A 25,968-nucleotide genomic window follows, 5' to 3' on the forward strand; every position below is an offset into this window, starting at 1 on the left:
TCTAGTCCTCGAATTATGAGGCAACACCACTCAAATGGGCTCCTACTGACTTTTTATGTAATGTGCATCCTAAAACAAATAACCTTTGCCAATATAAGGACTACTTCACTTTAATTTCAGCTCTCCAGCAGATTTGCAAGTCACAAGCAGATGTGAATCTTAAGGCTGTATGGTTTTTCTACAGTTAAGAAGGAGTCCTCGCTAACAACAACAACAACAACAGGAACTGAACCAGGGATAGGCAACAAGGTGCCCCCCCCCCCGGCTGTTGGATTTCAAACTACCATTGGTCCCAATAGGGGTGACAACTTGAATAAAATATTTTTTTAGAGGGGAAGTCCAGGCAAGACTCTTCCCACATAATCTATCGCAAGATGCAGCGTACACACACCATTTGAATGGCAATGCCCATCAACTTGGGGGTGGGGGGGCTGGTCCACTCAAGTATTTTATTGGGGGGCTGAAGGTATCTTGGCCCCTAGCAGTTGGCTCCTATGGTCCCAGCCAGCATGGCCAGTGGCCAGGCATGATGGGAGTTGGAGTCCAGCAACTTCTGGAGGGCACCATGTTGGCTATCCTTGATATTATTATTATTATTATTATTATTATTATTATTATTATTATTATTATTATTATTTTATTATTTATACCCCGCCCATTTGGCTGGGCTTCCCCAGCCACTCTGGGCGGCTTCCAAAAGAATATTAAAATACTATGATACATCAAACATTAACAGCTTCCCTAAACAGGGCTGCCTTCAGATGTCTTCTAAAAGTCTGGTAGTTGTTGTTCTCTTTGACATCTGGTGGGAGGGCGTTCCACAGGGAGGGCGCCATTTCAAATATATTTCATATGCATATTCTCCCACCAACCCTGTTAGTTAAACCAGCCTTAGTGTCCATGTACTGCAAACAGAGGGTTGAGGGAGAAAGGCTAAGTGGCTGCATTAAGGCCACTTGGTGAAATTTGAATTTCTAGCTCACAGCCTTAGATGCTACTCCACACCAGCTCTCATTCCTCAGTGCTGCTTTTGTGAGAGTAGTTGAAACCACAGCACTTGGCTGAGCCTTACCCTAAACAAGTCTGCAAATTCTGCTACTTCTTCCATCTTACTGCCCCCTTTGAAAAAAAAAAAAGGTAACGGGTGGAAATCCAGCCTAAAATAAGAATTCTGAAAAGCTCATGTGCTGCAATTTGAATGCTGGTTGGTGCTAAAAACAGAGTGTTTTTTCCGGTTCATTGTGTTTCAGATTTTATTGTGTTGTTTTGCATTTTATTGTTCAATAAATACTGTATCAATATTTGATTATTTTTTTATGTACAATGCTCTGGAATCCATGTTTGGATGAAGAAATAGAAATTAAGTTCAGACTAGAAAATTTGAAAAATAAAATAAATAGTTCACTGACTTATTTAGGGGACAGAGCGAACCCCACTGTGTAGATGGCTTCCATCTACATTGGACCCCTGCCAGTCTCTACACATTTGGCTTCTCTCAGCTGGGTCTGTAATGTCTTGGAGCTTTGCGGAGAGATCCTGCACAGTGGTCAGGCAGCAGATTAAGGAGACAGATGGGCTGTCACATATTTTGCGCCTAAAGGGCTAATGTAAACAGAATTTCAATGGACTACGCAAAAATGTGGTTTTTAAGGAGAAATGCAAGAATGAAAAACTGCATTGTCCAAAACTCACAGGAGAAATGATATGTACTATACACACAAAAATAACGTACGCTGCAAGTCTATGCATATTTATGCAGGAGTCCTATTGAGGTTAATGGGGCTTACTCTCATTGTAACTACAGAGACTGCAGCTGACAAGGTGTCATGTTACAAACATGTTTTCATTAAAACTGAGCATAATATAGCCACTTACTTCACAGACAAATTGCATCAAAGGGCAGGGATTATGGTAATCACTTACTGTTCAGTTTTGGCCCTTTGGGACACTTTAGCTGCCTGCTGCCCAGATAATTTTGGGATCTTTGTAAAGCAGACAACATAAAACGGGGCAGGCGGGGAGAAGAGAGGGTAGTGGCACCTTTATTAGGACCAATCAAAATGTTATAGGAGCAAGCTTCTGAGTTCTCCAGAACTCATACCCTTCATCAGGCCAGAGGCTAAATAAACTGGCAGAGAAACAGCAGGGACAAAAGGCAGACAGACTGCTTGTCACACCCAATGCAAGCATAACTGGATTAGTCTCACCAGGTACAAGCCAGATTACAGTTGTACCCAGGACTATAGGAACCAACTAGCAATCACAGCAATTCCCCCATTTTTGAAAATACAAAACCTTGGAGTCACTCACAACTTTGTGACATTGTAGTTAAGACTAATAAAGGGGGTTGTTGGTTTGAATTCAGCCCTACCCTCCAATAATGGACCAGAAGAGCCACCAGTGATATATGTCTCAGTATTTCCTTAGCTGTCTGTTAAAAGAATTCAAAATGAAATACTGCACTGTATTGCTTTGCTTTTTACCTAACTTGGAAGATCACCTCCCTCTCTGAAATGCTTTGGTGTGATTCATAGCGTATTCTGTAGAGAACTGGCCTCTTAGTTTTTGAGTAGGACAGGACTTTGCCAGCCAGACAGTTAACATTTGGAAACATGACACAGACTGCCCTGCCAACCATCTGGACACATAAACAAAAAACCAGGCACAAGTTACCTACTGTACTAGGTACGGTTGGAGATGACGAATCGGGGCTTTAGGTTTTTCTAAACCCACCCGCCACAATCCTGCATTTCTCTGCGACAAAGGCTTGGGCAGAGAAAACCACCCACCAGCTTGCATTCAGCTTTGCAAAGTGGATTCCTTGATGCACAACCTTCACTGCGGCAGCTCCGAAAGTCTTGAAATATTCAACAGTCAAAGACTGATGGGCAACCCAGACTCATTAAGAAGCCAGCTGGAGGTAAATGTCATGCTCAAACGCTGCCCTGCTGTCATCGCTCCTCGGCCTCCTTCCCAAATCTTTCTTGTATTAAAAAACGTTTGTTTTAAAGGTTTTATTGATTTTGTCTTTGTTTTTAATGATGATGGCGTCATGTATGTTTGTTTTGAATTGGTTTGTGGCCTTTAGCCATGTTGTACCTATAATTTTATTTGTACAACACTTCGAGAACTTGTGGTTTATACTTTTTCGAAAGAAAGAAAGAAAGAAAGAAAGAAAGAAAGAAAGAAAGAAAGAAAGAAAGAAAATCTCTTCTGATTCATTGCTCAGGTGCACACCTGAGGTTGTAGGAACTGTATCAGGAAAAAAGCAGGTACTGCTCTCTCCAAAGACACCTGCATGTTCAAAGGTTGGGTGTGTTTGCACCAATACTCATCTTGTTTTATTTCATTTCCCTGTTTGCAGTCTTAAAAAGTCTACTCAGAAGTACTGAATTCAGTGGCACTTGCTCCCAGATAAGTGGGGTTAGGATTCTTATCTCTCTCAAAACAATTTTCACACAGTTGTCTATCGGTATCCTTCTCACCCCCCAAAATGGCAAATTCAGAGTTTCCTTCTTAATTCAATTAACATAGCATGGTGGTGTGCTCTGCTTTTCTTGGCACCAAAATTTTAATGTTTTAAGCACGAGGTACATGCAAGCCTGACACTCACCTGTGTTAGGGGTGGGAAACATTTTTAACCCAGGAGCTGCATGCCCTTGTTGCCTGCCCTTTGAGGGTCACACAGCAGTGGCAGGCAGGGCCAAATGGTGGGTGGAGCCCCAGCTGGCAGTAGGAAGGATCACGTTGTCCCACACATACATGCACCACACCTGCATGCAGGACACAGGTTGTATATTGCAGGAGATTTTGGTCGAGCCATCCCCTCTCAGGCTTCTTATCTAGGAGTGGGAGGCCTACACACGACAGACTTAAATAATTTCCTCTCTCCTGGGAGCCATAGTTCAGTGAGAGCCTAGGGATGTCTAACGGAGAACTTTCATCACCCTGCCAAGATACATTAAAGTGGTGTAAAAATGATGTTTAAGTTATGCCTTGGGAATAATAGCTACCTGTCTTGCGGGATTCTTCCAAGGATGAATGAGTTAATTACTGTAATAGCAGCAGCTCCAAAGCTCTCTGCTTTCAGAGATCCCTTTCAACACTGAAATCTGACTGCTGAGAAACTCATGTGCACTGTAGAAAATTCTGGGTGGTTTAAGTCCTTTCAGGTGGAGTGCTGGCCAGGGCCGTCAAACCTCATTACTGCCTCAGCTGAACCACAAAATCACACACGACTTCTTGGCAAATGGTCTGCCCACCCACAAACATTCAAGTGTACCCAGTGGCCACCATATGACTCTGGCATCCGTTGCGGCGAATGCCAATGCTACCACTTCAAAACGTGAGAATACCTCTGATGGATCCAACCAAAAGCCGATCTAGTCCAGCATTCTGTTTCCCACGGTGGCTAAGCAGAAGCCTATGGGAAACCCACAAACAGTAGGTCTCTCCTCCTGCTGTTCCTCCCCCTGGCATATGGCATTCAGAGGCATACACCTTGAAAGATATCCAGGTAGAAAACTGGGATGAAAACTCTCCATGCCAAAATAATAGGATAGCCATGAATCTACGGCAGTCTTCCCCAACCTGTGGCCCTCCAGATATTGTTGGACTCCAAAAGCCCCAACCAGAGTGACCAATAATCAGGGGGTGATCATTACAGCCACAGCCCAAGGTAAGTTATAAAGCGGAAGCTATTTCCAGTGATACTCGGAGCTCGCTCGCTATCCAATTCCAAGAGTGATTCCTCGGCATACTCAATAGCCTCCTGCAGCTGTACACTGCCGGGGAAGATAAGCAGTAGTGAGCAAGTTGTCTTTTGGGAAATGGTCATGGCTCAGTGGCAAAGAGCATGATCTGCATGCAAAAAGGTCCAGGTAAGGCTGGGAAAGATTCTGGCCTGAAACCGCAGAATGCTATTGCCTGGCAGTGTTGGCAGTACTGAGCTAGATGAGCCAGCGAAGGAAGCTTCCTATGTACAGTTACTGATTCTCTCACAGATTATTCCCAAGAACCCCCATAATACAGCTGAGCAGTCAAATTATGCAGGGACTTTTCTTGGGCTGGTGGTACCAATTACAAGGGAACTTTCCACTTGCTAAGAAACTCCCTAAGCTGCTGCATGAGACGTCCCAAAGTATCAAAGACATGCACTTTAAAATGGCTATCCCCTCATTATGAATATTTGCAGAGGACAGCAGCCGCCAGCCACTCATGGAACATTTTCAGCCACTCATGGCAGCTCTGTGGAAAGATATTCTGGGTCGATAGCTAAAGTAACGGGACTGTCATGTACTTGAAAGGAAATGATCCATAATGAATTGAAAAAGATGTTTAAAAGTACTTCTGCTCCCCCCAAAACAGAGTCCTTTCTGTTGGGGATAATTCAGATGGAAATCCCCAGGTGTCAAAAAAGGTCATTTATGTATGCCACTACTGTGGCCTGTGTTTTGTTAGCCCAAAAATGGAAAACGAGCAAGGTCCCGACCAAAGTAGAATGGCAGCTTAAGTTGACAGAATATGTGCAGCTTGCAAACTTAACATATAGAGTAAGAGAACAAGAAGAATGTACATTTAGAGAAGACTGGAAAACGTTTACTGAATATATGGAAAATAACTCTGTACAGCTGAAAATGCTGGCAGCATTAAGATAAATTCAACAGTGTAAATAAGTTTTGATGGATGCAATAATAGAATACTAAATGGTATAGTTTTTGTAAAATATGCAGGGATTTATGATATGTAAAATGAACCATGGAAAGAGAAGAAGGGAAGTCATAGATATCTTAAGGATGTAAAAATGAGTACTTTAAATGTAAAACAGAAAATTCAATAAAAATTATATACAAAAGAAAAAGGAAAAAGAAAGGAAAGTTGTAGTGTGCTTCATGGAAGGGGCTGATGGCACTGCTGTTTTTATTGTAGTTGTGGTTTGTTATTAATTTTTTAAGTTACCTAAAAATGAAGAACAACTAGTGACCAAAGGAGCAGAGCCAGACTAGCCATTAGGCCAGATGACGCTGCAGCCCATGGATACCCCATGTGCCCTGCTACCTCTGCCATTGGTAGAGAAGCGCCGCTGCCATTGGTGCTGATTTTGGGCAGGATCAGTGCAATCTTGTCTGAAACTGGCACCAGTGGCAGTGCTGCTTCTTCACCAGCAGCAGATGTGCCAGGATAAGCACATGATGGAAGCAGCAAGAGCAGGTAGGTGGTAGTGCGACGGTGGCAAAGGCAGGCAAGGTGGCGCTTCCCATTTTGCCTCTAGCAGCGGCACATGATGTGCTGCCGCTGATAAGGAGTTATAGGATTGTAGAGTTGGAAGGGTCTTCTACTCCAACCCCCTGCAATGCAGAAATCTCAACCTGTCCATACACTTAGGTGACCCTCCTCTGTTCCACTGCTGCTTGAAGCAAGGCAAGTCAATGAATGGGTAAAAAGGTCTTCTTGCTTACGGAACAGTCTCCTGTTTAGGGAAGTTCACCAGCAGCCTGCTCTAAAGTCCTTTCGGCTCCTAGCAAAGAGCTTTTAATTTCCCCAGATTTAAAAACCTGCGGTGGAAACTGTTTTAATTGCTCCTGTTTTTCTTCTGCTGTCTCACCTAGTGCAGTCTCAATCTTATTTATTATTGGTAATTTGTCGCTGTAGTTTTAGAATTTGCAGCTACGATTTTGTAGGCCACCCTGGAAACGTTTCATGCTGAAGGGCAAAGTTAATACGTTTATAAATTAATTCATAAGAACAGAACTGTATCTTGGACAGTGCTGCTCAGCAGATGGAACTGAACTCATACCAGGGAACTTGCAGCCAGTGACATGGCTATTTTGATCATCAAAGTCAGTTCTTCTTGTTCCTCAAAACCCCTTTCCCGCAGCAGCACGTTGCTATTCCTACTCCTAGCCTCTGTACTAGGTTTTCCCCACTATCACTGAGTGCTCTCCCTGCCACGTTCCCCAGAACACTCCTCCTTTCTGTATTCTGCACCTCCCAGCAACTCTACTTTTTCTAGCAAACAATCCCACACCTCTGCTTAGGAAATATTGGGGAATGGCGGAGGTGGGGGATATTGTGCAGGCGAGCATCTATGCCCCAGGGTTGGATTGCAGCAGAGAAGCGGACAAGCTGGGGGATGGGCAGCCACCCACTCTAGCATGTAGCTGCTGGCACTTCCCATTGCTCTCCCCTGTCGTTTGCGTCGCGGCAACAATGCTTAATTATTCTTGCAGCAAGCTGAATATTTATAGAAGCTCGTATAATATCCATGTAAATAACCAAATCAGCCGGTTATGATTGTTACGGATATAAATACCCGCTGCTGGCGGCTTTCAAGATGAGACAGGGAAGATGGATTGCCGCCGGCACGTTAGAAGCTTGTTTGGATAAACATTGACATTTGTCAATCTCTCCCTGGGGTCTGAGATACGTGAAGGGCTTGTGCGGGATGGAACACCACGGAGGAAGAACCTCAGCAGGCGTTTGCAGCCGGTAGCCAGACCCTCGGCCTCAGTTTTGCTGTCACACTTCTTCTTCCTAGTCCCTACAAACCCACGGTAACCGGATAATGCTTTAGGGTGCTTTCATGTATTATGACCCAAAGACTGCCATCCCTAAGCTCATGTACACAAAACTCAATGGAATTTGCTTCTAAGAAAATATGCTAAGGATCATAGTATAAGAGCATGTTTGAGCACCTCCAGTGCTATATATGGGGTGTGTGTGTGTGTGTATGTGTGTGTGTAGGTTGTTAAAGTAGGACAGAAAGTAGAAGAGACACATTTTTAAACTGAGTGTACCATGTAGCCAAATGCACATTACACATTAGAGAGCCAGTGTGGTGTAGTGGTTAAGAGCGGTAGTCACGTAATCTGGGTAACCGGGTTCGAGTCTCCGCTCCTCCACATGCAGCTGCTGGGTGACCTTGGGCCAGTCACACTTCTGTGAAGTCTCTCAGCCCCACTCACCTCACAGAGTGTTTGTTGTGGGGGAGGAAGGGAAAGGAGATTGTTAGCCGCTTTGAGACTCCTGAAGGGGAGTGAAAGGCGGGATATCAAATCCAAACTCTTCTTCTTCTTCTTCTTATGGATACAGGAAAAGCTAAGGGCAACATGAGCACCAGTGTCCCAAATTGTGAGATTTGTTAATGTAATTAATTTGCACAAAGGGAGGCAATGGGGGCTTGTGACTTCTTGGAAACCACACACTGTTATCTGAATTTCCTGACCTCAGATGCCCTGGGTACTAGCTGTGGTTACTCCATGAAGGGAATGCACTCTCGACATGCATAAATACTCTCTCTTCATTATCACTCTACAGATCCAAGGTTTGAATCCTGGTGCGGAAAACAGATTCTGGGGCTTAAGATTTGGTGACCCTCTACATCAAATTAAGCTACGGATGCCAGCTCCCCCCCCCCCCACTCCTGCACAACTGACATTGGCTCCTGAAATTTTAATATACCCCCCTCAGGCAACCTAGGATGAAGCAGCAGAATTCCGGTTGCTAGATCCAGGAGGACAAGCAACAGAAAATGTACATCATCATGCTATGCTTGCAAAGACCTCAGAGGCACCTGGCTGGTTGATGTTGGAGATCAGATTGCTGGACCAGATGAGCCTTTGATTTGATCCAGCAATTCTTGGGACAATATGGAGCCTGTTATTCAAGGATGTTGCTTCTTGCACAGTTCTCTCTATTCCACTCCTCTTTCTCTGCCCCAACTGTTCCTCACCCCCCTCTTTCTGCCACATTGATTTTCCCTCTCCTTTTTAGTTAGCTGTTCTTTCAGAGCCCCGAAGCACCTTTTCAGAACTTCAGCCGCCTGCCTCTGTGGCTTCCTGCCCCAATGCTGCTGTATGGAGCATTTCCCTGGGCTGTAGGTTACATTTCCTCGGAGCCTGATCATTTCCTCCCTCCTCCTGCCTCCTCCAAGCCTTTCCCCCAGGCCCCTTTCTTGCTGCACCTCACTTCAGTGCAGTGTTAGCTCTGGCTCCCCCCTGTTGGTTTCCTTTCGTAGAGCCGAACAAGATTTTAAGTGATGCAAACAGCCGTCTCCATGGCAGCCCTGCCAGACTCACTCCCCTTACCCCTTTGGGCCAAGAGCCATGGCTGTTCATCACTTGTGCCTTGTGCGCATGCACCAAACAGCAGATCCCATCCACGTTCTCGCCACTTGCCCGCAAGGCACCCTGGGCGAGCTGTCTAGGGCCCCCTTCCCTGCTGCTCCACAGATCCATCACTGTCGCCAAGCTTGCTCTCAGCGGCTCAATCTAAAAAAAAAACACCACACTATCAAGAGTCACAAGCCTTGGCGCTGCTGAATGTACCAGGAATGTGGCTCCCAACCTCTATTAAGCATCGTCCAACAAAACAAGCCTGGGAACAGAGATTAAAATTTCTGGGAAGAGAGGTGCCAGGGGCCAGGCTCAATTTCGCCAGAGAGACGCGGCAGCTGCCACAACAGCTCTGTTTCCAGAGACTGTCTGAGGCACTGGCAGGCTGTGGTTATGCTAGTAGCGAGGATGGGTGTCACAGAACGCGAAAACAATTTGGCCTGGTTCGCACATGCTTGCTTCACCATCTGATGACACTATTAAAGGCATGCCTTGCGTACGTGAACGGGCCATATCACAGATAGGATTTTCATCAAATGCAATGCTCTTCAACGGAATCATGTTCACAAACACACACACACACACACACACACACACACACACATTCAGCCTCAAGTCATAAAGGGTCCAGGAAGGCAGGCCTGCTCTACACATGAAGAATATGAGATAGCCGAGACAGTCCCGAGGTGGCAAAATGGGACTGTACCACTTCACACTATAGGAGGGTGATCACATTTCAGAATGTTCCCCTGCAACAAAAACTCCTTGATTGCTGTGCTGATTTTCTATTTGCAATGAGCAAAGATAACCTCTCTCTCCCTCGTTTTGTTGTTGCTTTTTTTAAAAGTGCAGCGGTTTTTGTACATGGAATAGCATTCACAGTCAAAAGCGGGATCCACAGTCATACTATCACCTGATTCCCTTGCACATGTAAGACCAGGTCCAAGTGCAGAGCAAATAAGAGAGGGGCATGCATATGCCAAGCATGCCGAACCTTCAAGTCAGAAGGGTTGCTGATCCACTCTGCACATAGTCTGTGGCATTCATGATGACATACCCACCACTTCAGCTCAAAACAGGTTTTGAGGCTAAGCCCTAATAAGCCTTGGCTGAAATGAGATCCTGCCTCTCACACAAGTGCTACTTATAGCAATGTATTCCTCCCCATCCCCTGCACTTGGAAAAAGCAACTCGTAGGGAAGCAGGCATAAAAGTGCTTCAGGCATATATTCCTTTGTAACACTGAAAAGACCAGGTCTTCGACCTACAACCCTTCCAAAAATCCCTCAATCTTTGGATAATGTAGCCCTCACTCTGAGTCCTCGACAGGACAAAGGCAGGGTGATTCTAGATACTCTCTGAATGTGTCCCTTCTACATCCAGTTATGCACTATGTGGTCAAACGGTTCCCCAACTACTGTATTTATTTATCTGAAAAGCAGCATCAGAGGCTGCAGTCAAGAACAGAGGAGTGATACTTGGGAGGGTGCTTAAACCTTTTTCTTCACCCTGCTTATCTGCTCAGATTGCCCTCCCCAAACTGCTTTGCTCTCAGGAGAAAAATAACACAGGAGCCATATATTTTACCCTCTCAGAGAAAAGCAGCTTGGGGGAGGTTGCTTGCAAGTGGACAAGCAGTAGGTAGGGGAAAGGGTTAAGCAGTTTCACTCCCAGTGCTCTCCAACTCATAAATGTGGCTTTCAAAGACTGCTTAGTTGTTGTTTAAATAAAAACTCCTATATGAAACAAAACCCTACCATCCACCTCCAACATACCATTTAGTTTACCCACATTTAAAGAATGTACGGTACATGGTTAGCGGGATCTGTCCAAGGTTCTGATCTGGAGCATGGCAAATCTGGGGGATGATGATAAGTTAGTCGTTCTCAGTGGTACGCTGGCCAAGGTATACCAAATATATTGTGAGCTATGGACTCTAAAGTATCTACCCACAGATCTGCCCCCCACCCCACCCCCTGCATCTCTGTACTGTTTGACGGGAAAGCAGAATTCAAATTTACTAAATACATAACTAAATAGCAGTGAACCATGCAATCAGCTCCAGGACACTGCATCTGACATGCAGCAAAGTTATCAACAGAGAAAGCACATCCAGTTCAGTAACATCCAGAGCAGCAGTTCCCAAACTTATTTTTCCTCATGGACCACTTGAAAATTGCTGAGGGTCTAGGCAGACCACAGAATAATTTTCTTCTGCCTATTGTAGCAACTGTAATGCACTGTGCTAAGTGCTCTATGGTTTTTAATTATAGTTTTAATGCTTCTTTTATTTCTTATATATTGTATTCTATTGTATTACAGTTTGAATCCCATAGAAATAAAACTGCAATACAATAAAATACAATGTAAGAAATAAAAGAAGCAATAAAACTACAACTAAAAATCTATATGAATATCCAGTGCGATGGATGTGTCATCTCCTATCTTCAAGCACAACTCCACAGGCATGCTGTAGTCCACATGAATGAAGCTTGTGGGCAATAGGTAGTATGCAGACAACAGTTTGGGAACCCTAGTTCTAGAGAGAATAAGAAGGTAGGTGAGGATGTACTAAAACTATTTAGGTTTCTAAGGCTTGGCAAGAATTAAACATCAAGTTTTGGTTGCAAAAAACCCATTAGTTTAAAGTTGTGTTCTTTGAACCTGGGTCCCCAGGTATTGTTGGACTACAATGCTCATCTTCCCCAGCCAGCTTTATCAATGATCAGGGATGATGGGAGTTGTAGTGCAATGAAATCTGGTTCCCTCGGTTGAAGATCACTGGTATAAATTGTATCACTGGTATAAATTGTATCATCATTCCAAGGCAGAGACAAGCCTTTTCTGGAAAGGGTGGGCACGAGTTCAAGTGCTCTGAGGATGAAATGCTGCCACTTTTAATGCATGTTGCAACAGAGATGTAGACCTGACTTAAGCCTTGAACAGTTTTTTCTACTTAGACAGGTAAGCAGGCATCTATGCAATACTGCAGCGGCAGGTGCATTCCTCATCAGCAACTAGTATGGCAATTTTGAACCAGTGCCTCAGTACCCACAACCTGAAGTGGCCTGCCTACAAATCCTGTTGCCCCAAATGCCAATTTATTCACACCTCTTTTGCCACTAGGTTTGAAATGTTGTAGAGGAGGGTCAGGGAACATTTCTAAGTGTGATGGATTTGGCCCATGTCCTTACATGTTAAGCTTAGCCATTCAAGCTGGGGTTTCCCAGGAAGGCCACAAATTCAAGTGGCTGCTGCCACCCATCTCTTCCTTCCTTCTTTTTTAAAAAGAAAACTTCTCTAGGAAACCACAGGAGAATTTCCCAACAGCTTGCCTTTCTGAAGGAAGTTCCACTGCTCTCCAGAAAATATTGTGGTGTCCCAAAGACAATGTACCCATAATTAAAACTGAGTGCCACAGCCTGTGGCCTGTGTGGCAGTATGTGTGGGAGTATTCGGCCCGGAAATCCAGTGCTCCAAAATGTTTCTGACACTCGCACTCAGCCGAGCAGAGCAGGCAGCAAAATGGAATCAATGCATGGAAACGCAACGGGCAGGAAAGAAAACAACATTGAAAAATCAAACAGCCCAGGGGAGTTTTCATGCAGAACCCTTTTCTGCTGGGTTTGGCTGCCTCTGGTGAATCGCTAGCTGGCACATCAAGCAGCACCTTTCAATTAGGGATGTGCAGGGAAAGGAAAGAGTGGGAAAGAGAGAGAGAGAGAGAAGAAAGAAATCTTTCAAGCCTGGCATCTGATGCTGCAAATTCCACTTTCAGGCTTAATAATAGGAGCACAGAAATGTGAGCCGCAGGAGGTAAATGAGCCTCTCCGTTTAGCACTGATATCACCTGGCCATACCTTTCCTCTATCTATGTAGCCACTTTTTTTTACTGCAAGTCCTTCTCTCTAGGCTTGAGTTCTCGGCAAAGGCATTTCCGAACCACCTTGTTGCCTGACTGCCCTGACCCCACCCCAGCTACTCTTTTGCCAGCCCTATGTATGCTGATGGTGCTACGTAAGTGCTCTGGCTACCATCCAGCAAATCCTATTACAGCATGATTTCTCCAAAACGTCCCTCATCCCGTCAACATCGTGCAGCTATAATGTACACAGAAAGGTAGGGAAATCATGGCTGCTTGGCAGCCACGAGCTAAGCAGCTGCGATGTCACGGAATGTTTGCAAACATTCCAAATGAAGACGGGAGTTCTGGAAGCCTTCTTTTAAAATATTAAGGTTACACTCTTAAGTGAACACCGCAACTCATAACCTGTGCATAGTGAGAGAGCTGCTATCTAATCTGGTAAGAATCCAGTCAGATGCAAAATATTCCCATCACCAGAAATGAAATAAATTCTTCACTCCATTTGAATTCCACTGCTTCTTCCTAGGACCCATGAGAGTGATACAGAGCTGCATTTTTTTAAAAAAATCTTTATTTAGATAACCTTTTCCTGCCCTGGAATAAGGAAGGATCCCTACTTCTCCCAAGGGAAGTGGAGGGATCCTGAGGCCATAAGAGAAGATTGGTGGGAGAAGGAGTGCCAAGCCAAAGTATGACTCAGTGGAAAGAGGGATCGGCTAAAGGGCAAAACAGCTTTGGTAATGGCTGCATTTGTTCAAGTACACAGGAGAGGCCGCCCCCTGAAGCTGGAACAAATCATTTTCACCGTAATACAATCAAGACAGCTGAAACCCAACTGACCTTTGCAGAACCCTTTGTTCCTAGAGAGATGGCTTTCAGAAGAGGTTTAGACAAATTCGTAGAAGAGAGGTCTATCAGTGACCACTGCCTGTCATAGCTAAAATAGGCTTCTGTGCTTAGCAGCAGGGCACCTCAGAATACCAAATTGTAGGCGCAAAGTGTAACAAAAAGGGAAAGACTCAGGAGAGCCTGCTTACGCCCCTTCCTTGCACACCTGTCTTGCAGAGTAGGCCAATTGTGCTTCCCAAGTATATAGTAGAGTAGCCACCACTTCCTATCACCCTTCCCGCCCCCTTCAGGCATGAAGAATTTGGAGGAGGCTCAAAGCAGTTGCTTTCCAAGGGGCTCTGAGTCAGTCCACCCTGCACTTCTTGGGCCAAATTTCCTGCTCCTTTCTGGGATATGTAGGGCTAGCTTCTAACTGTTTATCGCACCCTGGAGATCAAAACAGCTTCCTCATTTCCCTGTCAGACCTATCCAGTCTCTCATATGGAACAGAACTAGGTGCTGGTCTTTTGCAACCCTGACCTGATCCTAAACTCCAGCAGTATGAAGCCAAATTGATCTAGACAAATGGGGATTCCAAGAACCCTGAGGTTGGCAAACACACACACTCCAGACCCCAATGGCCAAGATTTTTAAAAAAACTTTATTTAGAATAGAATCATAGAGTTAGAAGGGACCCTGAGGATCATCTAGTCCAACCCCCTGCAATGAAGGAATATGCAGCTGTCCCATAAGGGATTCAACCTTGCAACCTTGGCATTATCAGCACCATGAAATAGAAGGAAAGAAAGAAGGCAATGAACAAGGGGAAGACTGAAATCCATTGGAGTTCTGTGGATCCTCATCTACACTAATAACCTTTTGGCATCCACCTGTCTCTGGAGATACCTGACAGAACATGGGATGTTTTGCACACAAAACATGTGCTCTAACGCTGAGTTATGGTTCTTTCCCTGCTGATCACCCTCTCCTCTGTGATTTGTAATCCCCCTTTAAAAGCTATCTAAGCCAGGTACCATTACCACATCTTCATAAAACCCTGCTGCGACCTGAGTTTTCTTTATGCTGTGCTTGTGAGCAACGAAATGCATGTCTCTGAAAGGTCTTCAGTTTGCGGGGAGCCTTGTATAAACCCTTTGATCAGGGTGGTTCCCTATGGGAGGCTGCCTTTGCCTGCTCTTGATGGGGACTCCCCTGCTCAGCGCCTGAGGGCCCCAGTCCTGCCACTCATCACCTGGCCCAGGACGGGGCCTGATGGGAACTATAAAGGACTGCTATAAAGGACTGCTGCCACCACTGCTGCTGCTGGGCAGAGAGGGCTCTGTTTTGTTTTGTTTTTTGTTTTTTGTTTAAATTGCTGTTATTTTTTAAACTGTGATATTAATGCTGTATTCTTAGTTTTAGATTTTGATTTATGTGGGAATTGTTTCCCATTTGGTTGTGTATTTTTTGATGTGATTTATGACTTTTGTAATTATGTAAATCTTGTCATGCTGTAAACCACCTTGAGCCTTGTTTTTTTAACTGTGGAAAGGCGGCTTACAAATACAAAATGATGATGATGATGATGGGGCTATACTCTCTATGACTGAGTGGGTACACAGCTTGGGGGTACTTCTGGCTCCTTTACTGAGGCTCAGTTGGCCTTGGGGCCACAGAGTGCCTTCCTTCAGCTTTGGCTGGTGGCCCAGCTGCACCCCTATCTGGACAGGGATAGCCTAACTTTTGTCACCTATGCTCTAGTAACCTCTATCTTAGATTGCTGCAACATGTTATATGTAGGGCTGCATCTGAAGACAGTTCTGAAACTTCAGCTGGTGCAGAATTCATCAGCCACGTTGCTCACCAGGACAAAATGGTTTAAGTATATTACACCAATCCTGGCCCGACTGCACTGGCTGCCAATTAGATTCAGGAACCATTTTGATTCCCAGCTATCACCCCTAAGTCTCCACCACTGTGGGGTGCTTGCCTCACAGCTCAGTGTTCTGCAACCCTGGGCCCTTAGACTTTGTTAGACAACAAGAGACCATTGGCTATGCTGGCTCAGGATGGTCACAGTTGCAATCCAACATCTGGGCAGCCAAGGTTGAAGAAGACTGGAAGTAGAGTGTGCACTGGAGGATCATTGGTTGGATACGTGTGGGGGCCACATGATGAGGGACAGCCAATGGGGTGCCCTCCAGATGTTGTTGGACTCAAGCTCCTATAATGCCTGACCACTGGCCCATGGTAGCTGGGTCGGATAAGAGTTCAACAACATCTGGGGGACAGCTTACTACCCCTGCCTTAAGTTTCGTGTGGGAGGGGGTGTGCCCACCTGTTCCTCTCCTGCATCGAAGGGCCAACAGCAGGGCAAGTCTTCAACCAGCCCGATGTGACTCATTTCTGTGGTTGCTGGGCTATTGACAGAAGAGGGGGAACATCCCTGACCTTTTCTCTTTGGGAAAACACAGCTAATTGCCTGTGTTTCTCCATTCATTAGGAAAAGGTCCAAGACGCAACGAGATGAGAAAACATTTGCATGCTCTCCTCTGGGTGACATCTCTTCTTGTCCTCAGTGAAGGTCAAGGGCAACCAGGGTTGGCTTGGAGACAAGCTTTCAAGCTAACACATTCCTCCCCCTCCTCCCCCCAGGGTTTATTTATCCTTCTGGCTGCTGGCACTTTTAAGGATGTTATTCATCCAGTAGGACTTTTTATGTTCCCAGAAACATAAATCAGGAACCTTGTCACTTTTTTACGGCCACGACTAAATATTGCTACCTGGTAATGCAGCCTCTTAACAGCATTTAGAAGAGAGCCACGTCCTTCCTTTTGTAAGGGCTGTTGGCGCCTTGGCTGAGGTTGTTTTATGGAGGAGTTTAATAGAGGAGCCCAACATGAAGTCCTACTTAGAAAGGAGGGAGCTGCCACAGAGATTTACAAGCTAAAGGCTAGCTTCTACTGGCAGGGAGAGGTGGAAGACTCCACTCAGTTTACGCAGCGGAGGAGGGTTCTGGCAAAGCTATGTGTCTCATATCCACACTAACATACACACACTATCCCAATAAAAATGCTGCATGAAGGAAACAGGGATTCTCTGTAATGGATTAATTATGGAAATTTAGCATCTGTGAACCACTTATCATTGCAAGTTTTGGTCAAGCAAAATTAAGGCCCTTGGCTTTCCTCACCTTTCTGGCAATCTCTATATCCTTGCTCATTACACATTACCTTCCTTGAACACCTGAGATGTGTTCACAGCACAGTTCTGTAGGCAAACAACATAGACACATCCATGTCTGTTTTGAAGAATGACTGGAAAGCCGCAACACTTGTTAAGCAAAGTCCCCCTTGAACACTGATCTTTTACAATGATACTTGATACCTGCAGTTATATATATACTTCTTTGATTAGAGGGTTGGATATCATCTTGATCTCCCCATGTCTGGTTTAAAGAGGAGGTGGAGAGATGCAAAATACGTTGCAATACAATACCTGAAGCCAAATCAACTAGTCTTTGCATTACTTTTTTTTCTAATTTTGCCTGTCATGGAGGAAGTATCGGCCTCATAAGGCAACGAAGGGACGCTCCAAACACTGGAAACAGCATCAGTTGCACTTCTGAGATTTCAGCAGGCGTTGCTTACACACTTCTTAGCATATCTGTGCAACCACAGGACTAGAAACTCATGTGTCTTTTTAAGGAAGCAGAGAGCCTTGGGAAACATAATTCTGCCCAATTTGATATATTTGTTGAGGGAGAGATTCATTACGTCAGGGAGGCAAGTAACCCTTTTCAGCAGAAAGGTCATATTTCCTTGAGGGCAACCTTCCAGAGGTGCGTGAGGCAAAACAAGTGGAGCAACAGATAGGACTGTTACCTTTGCATAGCAGGCTACATTCCAGTTGAGCTAAAGTCAAGAGATTTCTACAAACACACATATTTCTAAAGCAGTCCTTAGCATTCTTTATCAACAACCTATAAAGCGGACAAATATTATTCTCTCCATTTTGCAGACAGAGGTGGAACATGGGCTGCGACTGAGAAAACAGCCCTAAGGTGTGTTAATGGCAGAGGTAAGATTTCAACTGGGACGTTCAAGCCACAAGGGACTAGCAGACAGTGAGGTTTTTTTGTCACGCCGAAGCCCCAGTGATTTCACTTTTATTCTTTTTTAAACAAAAAAGGGGCTGTATCTAACTAGGTTCTATTCATGCCTAACTGTTGGTAGATATGTCCATTAATTTCAATGAGTTTACACCAGGGAGGTCCTGATAAGGAACATCTTAGTGCTGCCAATCGCAGTTGGGCTCACTGTCAGCACCAGTCAGCGAGCTCTGCTTGCAAAACAGGAATTGGGAGCTCACATGAAGCTCCCAATTGTTTCTCTGGAGCCACACCCTTACCGATTCCACAAATGACATCACATATGACTTCAGGTGTACGGCAGGTGGTTGTGGTTGAGAGAAAATGGCCTCATGGGTCAAATTGAGAGCCATGCCATGCCTGATTAGGCATGGAGGTCAGAGGTTCCTTTCCCCTGAACTACAATTCCCATCGGCCCCAGCCAGCATAGCCAATGCTTAGGGATAACAGGAGTTATAGCCCAACCCCAGAGGGCATGAGGCTGGGGAGGCCTGCTGTCACTTACGCTTCAGGGAGAGTTTAAATCTGCATCCTTGACACTTGCTTTCTTTCTATGGTCAACTATAAAAATGTTTTTTTGGGGTGGGTGGGTGGGCGAGGAAGGCCTTAGTTTTTAGATACCAGCCCCAGCCTGAGTGGATTTCATACCAAAAATCCACTTCGGTATTTTTATGCTAATATTTGGACATCCTCGACTCCTTTTTATCTTGTGCGCCAAGAGCCAAATTAAGTGTTGCTATGGCAACCAATATAGCTGATCCTCATTATTAGTGTGTGTGTGTGTTTGTGTGTGTGTGTGTGTGTGTTTGGATAGTACCCAACAGGCTCGGCCTGTTTCAAAGCTTTGATATGCTGTTCAGAAGTGGGGCGGGCGGGCTGCCCTGAGATATAGATTTGCCTCAGCTGTGGCAATTCTGGCCCTTTAACCTGGCAGGATTCTTTTGCTAAGCCGTGTTCGGAGAATGCTCTCAGGAGAGTCGCCTGCTGGGACTGAGTGCTGGGGAAAGTTCATCGCCTCAGCCTTAAAGAGGTAGCAAGTGCCTGGAGCCGCGGGAAGCGAGTAGGGCCTTCCTCAACAGCAAGCTGCTCAGGCTGAGGAAGGGATGTCAAATCTTGGAGAGCCAGAAGCAGACACTCGCATGGGATTGGTCCTCTGTGAACACCTGACTCCCAGGAGCCATAGGCTCAGTCTCCTCCAAGTTGCAGATCTCTCCTCCAAGCCAGGTGCCAAGGCAGGGGTAACCAACACAGAGCCTTCTATATGTTTCTAGACTACAACTCTCATCACCCTTGACCACTGGCCATGCTGGCTGAGGCTGATGGGAAATGGAGTCCGCCAGCACCTGGAGAGCAGCACATTGGCTGTTCTCAGTGTAAGGAACAGGGGATTGGTGCGTGAGCTGCACAGTGGAGGAAATCTTGCCAAATCTTGGTTTGAGCAGCAAAGCCTGCTCTAAAGCAACAAAGGACATGGGAGGGGGCTACCCAAGAAGTTGAACAGTGGCTTAGAAATAAGTGTCTGACAGCCTTGGGACAAATTTGGCAATGAAAGTCTGCTGAATGTGCTTTGGATCTGATAAAAACGCCACCGGCAGGAAGTTAATACAGCAGGGTATGCAGAGGCCCAATAATAAATCCACGAAATTTGATCTTCATACTGATACAGATGAAGATGTTCCGGAGCTGTCAGACAAGGCCAAGGAACCTGTCATGGCTAGGGGCAGTTCTTTAGGGCCGAAAGGGCACAAAATTGACATGCCTAATTGATGAAGATGGGGACTCAGACCAGTATGTAGATAAAATCCTATTTCTGATCTTGGTGAGCCACATGTGGAGGCTTTCCGCAACTGAAGAGTGTGGTAACGTGCTATAAATGAATAAATGGGTCGATGAAGAACCTGACAATCAGACAGGCAAACACAACGAGTCTTCTCCTTACCTGTTTCTCCCCATATTGGCAAGTACTCATCCTGCTGAATGTCCAGCATTATCTCCAGGCCATTGCCTGTCCCACCCTTGAATGTGGTCAACAGAGGATGCCCATCTTCTCCTGAGTTAAACATGTAGCACTTCCCATATTTCGTAAACACCTAAGAAAACACAGAGAGAAAGAAAGATATTCAGTGACACTGTTGGTGGCCTATAGGTCCCAAAAAACCTGATTCTACAAAGAACTGTCTCAGCAATTGATTTGCAGCAGAGGCGCCTGTATAGCTCCCTTCCAACTCTACAATTACAGTGGTACCTTGGTTTTTGAATGGCTTGGCTTCCGAACAAATAGGCTCCCAAACGCTGCAAACCCAGAAGTGGGTGTTCCAGTTTGCAAATGTTTTTTGGAAGCTAAATGTCCAACATGGCTTCCGTGGCTTCTGACTGAATGCAGAAAGCTCCTGCAGCCAATTGGAAGCCACGCCTTGGTTTTCGAATGGTTCTGGGAGTCAAACGGACTCCTGGAACAGATTTAGCTTGACAACCAAGGTACTACCACTGTATATGAAAACTGGCTTTAGCCTTGAACAGGAGCACTCTGTGGGTGTGGGTGTGTTACACACAACATTTTATCGCAAGTCCCATTTGTGGAGTTTTTACATTCATGACAGTTTTGCTACACAGTACAGGCATATCTCTGTATTTTTCCATCGCTGCTTATTTCTACCTTCTCCCAAATGTACCACCTCTTAAGCATTTCTAAAATCACACCTTCCGCTGGAGCTTCCACATGTTATTTTCTTTTGTGGAAGGCACTTGACTGAGGTAAACTAATTACTCATGTGTTTCCTCAGCACCATTGATTTGACAGATCCCTTGTGTTTCTGGCGAATCTGTGAACACCTTGGTTATTTCATGAGAAACACCTTTCAAAGTTTGGGGAGTTAGGCAGTGCTATTTTCCTAGAAAAAGAGGTGCCGGAATTCACCATAAATGGTGCCTACCTAAGAGGTTCCAGAATTGAGTTCTGGGTGAAATAAAGCCCTGGGGTTAGGGTTTCTAAAGGAGAGACAAAAAGCAGCAGCAACCAGATCTCTCTACATCAGTGTTTCCCAACCTTTTTTGGGCAAAGGCACACTTGTTTCATGAAAAAAATCTCGAGGCACACCACCATTACAGCCCCGTGACGTCAGCGCGCAGCGTCACGCCGGGAGGGACATGAATTGCTAGCAAATTACATAATCACCTCCTTGAGGGCTGGCTCATCTTCTCCGAAGGCAGAACCCCATTAATTAACAGCACAGACTCACACCATAGCCAAGACGAGGGGGGAAAACCTCAGTCATGCACAGTCATGCACATGTGGGGGCTAAATGAGGACGAAGACCGGGCAGAGAGCAGGGTTCAAATCACCCCACCTGGCCAGGACAATCCCTGGGTGCTCCCTTGGGCCACTCGCCTGACCCACCTCGCAGGGCTGTTGTTGCGAGGATAACACGGGGAGAACCATGCGCGCCCCCAGGAGCTCCTTGGAGGAGAAAGCGGGCGATGAATGCAATGCACGAAATATATGAGAGGCGACCAGGTTTTGCAGGTGAGGGGCCCCCGCCAGCCTCCGCTTCCAACACCCGGCGCAACGACGCCGAAGTTTCCCCCCGGGCTCGGCTCGGGGAGCAGCGCTGCTCCCCCCCGGCTCCCCTTCGCCCTCCCGGCTCTCTCTGCCGCCCACTGGGGACCCCCCTCACCTGCCAAGTCCGGAGCGCCGGTGGAAGTTGCATGCATGCATGCAGGGCGCCGCGTTGCCATTGCATTGCACTGCACTCCATGCAACGCCTGCACGCATGCATTGCCTTGCACGCCCGCCAAGGGGTCTCCCCGCGGTCCGATGCGTCCCCTCTGGCGCGGATGCAGCATTGCAAAAATAAACCCACCCCCCCGACGCAGCCCTACCTGGGGGGCAGCCTCCGCCGCTCTGCCTCCGCGGGGATCCCTGGGCTCCATCCTGCCACCCGATCTCCGCGGGGGCGCAGGCAGGCTGCGCGGGGTCTGCGCGGAAGAGCCCCTGCCCGCCCGGCCGCCGCCGCCGCGCTCATTCCATGGCCAGGAGAAGAGCGCTTCAAACAAAACGCCCGGCCCGCCAGGCCACGCTGGGAAACGTAGTTTGCGCACCCCGCGCGGGCGCGGAGCCCAAGGGCGAGGGGACTATGGATCCCGGCAGCTCCCGCGCCGGGGACGGAGGGGGAGAGGCCGGGTGCAGGGATGGAGGGACGGGTGGGCGAGCGAGTGAGTGAGTGGCAGCCGCCAAGCCTTGGCCGAGATCCAGGAAGGGCCTCCCCGGAGGAGGAGGAGGAGGGAGGCGCAGAGCGGGAGGGAGGGAACCCCAGGGGTCATCTAGTGACGGCGCCCCAATCGAAAATTTGACTTTTTTTTAAAAAAAAATCTTTCGAATTTTTTAATTTTTCCCGCGGCACACCAGGCAACATCTCGCGGCACACTAGTGTGCCGCGGAACAGTGGTTGGGAAACACTGCTCTACATGGAGGTGCCACTCATACTTGAGTAAAAGGGAGTCTGTCGCATAGCACCCTAAAAGACCTCTGGAAGCAGAGAAATCCATCAAAGAAGGAGAGATATGATGTGGCAGCTGCTACGGGGGGGGGGGGGGGCTGAGCTGCTGTAGACTCTCAGGTCTTTGACCCTGACCCTGCTTCCATCTCAAAAAGGACACACCAGAAACGTGGGAAGCGTCTCAAGCCTGGACGTCACATTTCCACCAGGCTATTGTTTACCTCCCAACAAACAGAACAGCGGCTTATGCTCCTGAACTCCAGAAGCATTCTCCATATCAACACATACGTAACTCTTAATATCCTTTTCAATTGCTGCCTCACCACGCTGCGGAGAGGAGAGTCTGGGGAAGAAGGAAAAGATTTCACAGCACAAAGGGTTGGGTCCTCCTTAACGAGGCTGTTTGCAATTTCCCTCAGCCACTGAGACAAAAAAAGGCTGTTTAACAAGTCTCTTGGCTTCTCTGGATCCGCACCCCAACCAAGCCAAGCTAGAAAGATCCTTTTTGCACATTTTACGTAGGAATTGAGCCCTGCTGCAGCTGAAGCGTTGTTTCCTGCAGTAAATGCATAAAGCGTGAAGGGTAGACTTGTGCCTGAACACTTGGGGGGGAGGGAGAGAGATGCGCTACAGAGCCCCAATTGGCCATGGCTCTTCGGCACGTGTCCACTATATGTTTAACATAATTTATTCTGCTTCACCTAGTGACTAGGTGGGACTGTTAGGAGTCTTGCTTCGTGCTTGCAGTCATGGGATTGTTGTCTATCACATGACAGTGTATGTTTTCATTCCAAATAGTGGGAAGTGACAGAGACAGGGTGTTTGGTATTACTGTGTTTCCGTGATGTAAGACTATTGTCCTTTGTTCTTTCTCTTTGCTGTCCAATGAGAAAGAGGAAGGAGCTAAGTCAGAATGCTCCGAGTGTATTATATGTAAATAAACATAGTTTAGCCAAAATGCTGTGCTACTGAGTTCTGTTACACAAACTGCTAACACTCCGCAGGATCCTAAGTGTGCTAATGCCACTTGGTATCAGTCGCTGGGATGCTTTGGCTGGAGAAAGCTTTAGAAGCTCCCGACCAACCAGGAGGGAGAGAACATGCCAGTCAGGCATGTGTCTCTACCAGGGTCCTACACTTGAGTAGGACGAGCCTAACATGGGCAAGGAGTTGTGGGGGGTAGGCACTGAAACTTTAGCCCTTGGCCACTGAAATATTGTTCAGCTTTAATGAGAGTATGGGTTTGGAATTGCACACATACCTTCAAGCACACACACACACACACACACACACACACACACACACACGTGCTTGAAAGCTGCTTAAATAAATAATGGCAGACAGAGAAAAGCTGAGATTCTCAAGAAGTCATATTTTATGGTTCCCTGCCTCTCATCCAAAAAGCTGCTGCTTTAGCAAAAAAATACGTAACATTATATTCTGATGTATGCTTGATCCAGGAAACCCCATAGATTCCTAGAGAACCCTTTCCAACTTGACTTATCCTACAGCTCTTATAAATCAGTCACAAGGTTTTTCTATATATTGCAGAAGATTCTGAGGTCACATACTGGGTTTTAGTCTCTGCTGGGTCCCTGCTGGTCAGGCCTGTTGAACCTAAATGCTGCATTCCACAAACGGACAACAAGCCAGAACATACCCAACACCCCTGTCCCTCCCACCCCGTGGATGGACAAATGTGGAATTTGTCCCCCTATGAGGGGAATAGGGGTCTTTAAACAACTCTCAGCACCCTTACCAAATGATATTTCCCAGGATTCTTTGAGGGGAAACCATTACTGTTTAAAGTGGTATCATAGCACTTTACAAGTTTGGTGGAGGTGGAGCCCGTTTTTGTATTATGAGACCACTTGTCGACATTTGCCCAATCCACATTTGTCTCCTATTCCCCTCATAGAGCTACAGTTACTTGAGCGGCTTAATTATCCATCCCTCTTCCCAGGGAACTCTGAGAAGTGAAGCTCTGTGAGGGGGATATGGGCTTAAGGACATATTTTGTCACGGTCTTTGCTCAAAGACAATAAGGGGATTGAAGATGGCAATTACGAGCATCAGCACTGGATGCTGTGGTGGCACTGAGGATGCTTCCCTCTCTGAAGCGAAAGTGTTACCACAACTCCAGGCTGAGATCTTAAGAAAAAAGCCCACCCCTGGTTTTCCTAACATAGGTTTAGTCTTCATTCTAGGCAATTAGCACTTTGGGGAAACATCCACGACTACAGCGATTTGTTTAATTTACAACCCCATGCATGTCTTAGCTGTTCAGAGCCTGACCGCTAGAATTTCTTCAACTGCTGCCTGAATATTAGCTCCGTATTTCTTTTTAAATACCCACTCAAGCAATGCTAAATTGTGCTGATGGTAGGAGAGGTGATTTAGCACACCTCTAAAGGGCCCTCTATAGCAATCAGCAGTCAAACAAAGCCTTCTGCTGATTTGCTGTTGTGGAAAGCGGCCCCTTGTTTTCCCAGACATCCCAAGTAGGTGAATGTAAGGCTCCTTGTTTTCCAGACATCCCTACAGACTGGATGGGGTGGAGGATGGAAGCTCAACCACTTCTGTTCAGGAACAACCTCACTCATCCTTTCTTTTCTATTCCCTCTCCATTCAGGGAAGAGGAAGTGCAAACATGCCCTGAAAGCACACATCCAGACCAAAAACTCCCTCTGAAGAAGTGGGTATGTAATTTGAAGGCACTTCTGGATTCTTCGCTGTCACTTGAGGCTCTGGTGGCCTCGGTGGCACAGAGTGCCTTCCATCAGCTTTGGCTGGTGTCCCAGCTGCGCCCCTATCTGGACAGGGATAGCCTAACGTCTGTCATCTGTGCTCTGGTAACATCTAGGTTAGATTACTGTAATGTGTTATATGTAGGGCTGTCTCTGAAGACGGTTCAGAAACTGCAGCTGGTGCAGAATTTGGTGACCAGCTTGCTCACCAGGGCACGATGGTTTGAGCATGTTACACGAATCCTGGCTTGACTGCACTGGCTGCTGATTAGTTTCCAGGCCTAATTCAAAGCATTGGTTTTGACTTATAAAGCCTTAAATGGCTCGGGACTACAGTACCTCAAGAACCACCTCTCCCCATATGAACCAACTCAGATCCTGCAATTATCATCTGAGGCCTTTCTTTGTGTGCCTCTTCCACAAGATGTCCAGAGGATGGCAATACAAGAACGGGCCTTTTCTGTGGTGGCTTCCTGTTTAGTGAATGCTCTCCCCAAGGAGGCTCACCTGGTTCCTTTATTATATATCTTTAGGTACCAGGCTTTGGCTGATTAAACATTGTATGGCATTTTAACTGTATTTGTGGGAGGCAGGTGATTGGTTTGTTCTTGTTTGTCTATGTATTTTGTGTTTTCTCGTTTTGTACTGCCCTGTGATCTTCAAATGAAGGCGAGCATACTTACTTACTTACTTACTTACTAGATAAGATAAGATAAGATAGATAAGATAAAATAAGATAAGACGTCCCCCCCTTTCAAATCCAGATGTT

General features: G+C 46.3%; 1 protein-coding gene across 5 annotated transcripts in view; it reads right to left on the reverse strand.

Moving 5' to 3' along the window:
- Positions 1-25,968, reverse strand: part of LOC310690604 (acid-sensing ion channel 2) — a 375,157-nt gene that overhangs the window by 44,662 nt on the left and 304,527 nt on the right. For all 5 annotated transcript variants that reach the window (XR_014518134.1, XR_014518135.1, XM_083469913.1 and 2 more), the window contains one exon: positions 19,896-20,046. Coding sequence is in view for 3 of the 5 variants with exons in the window: in XM_083469913.1 (XP_083326039.1) it covers positions 19,896-20,046 (151 nt within the window). In the remaining 2 variants the exon portion in view is untranslated. The remainder of the gene's footprint in view (positions 1-19,895; positions 20,047-25,968) is intronic.

This window comes from Podarcis liolepis (assembly GCF_965112155.1).
Source record: "Podarcis liolepis genome assembly, chromosome: 13".
Taxonomy (NCBI): domain Eukaryota; kingdom Metazoa; phylum Chordata; class Lepidosauria; order Squamata; family Lacertidae; genus Podarcis; species Podarcis liolepis.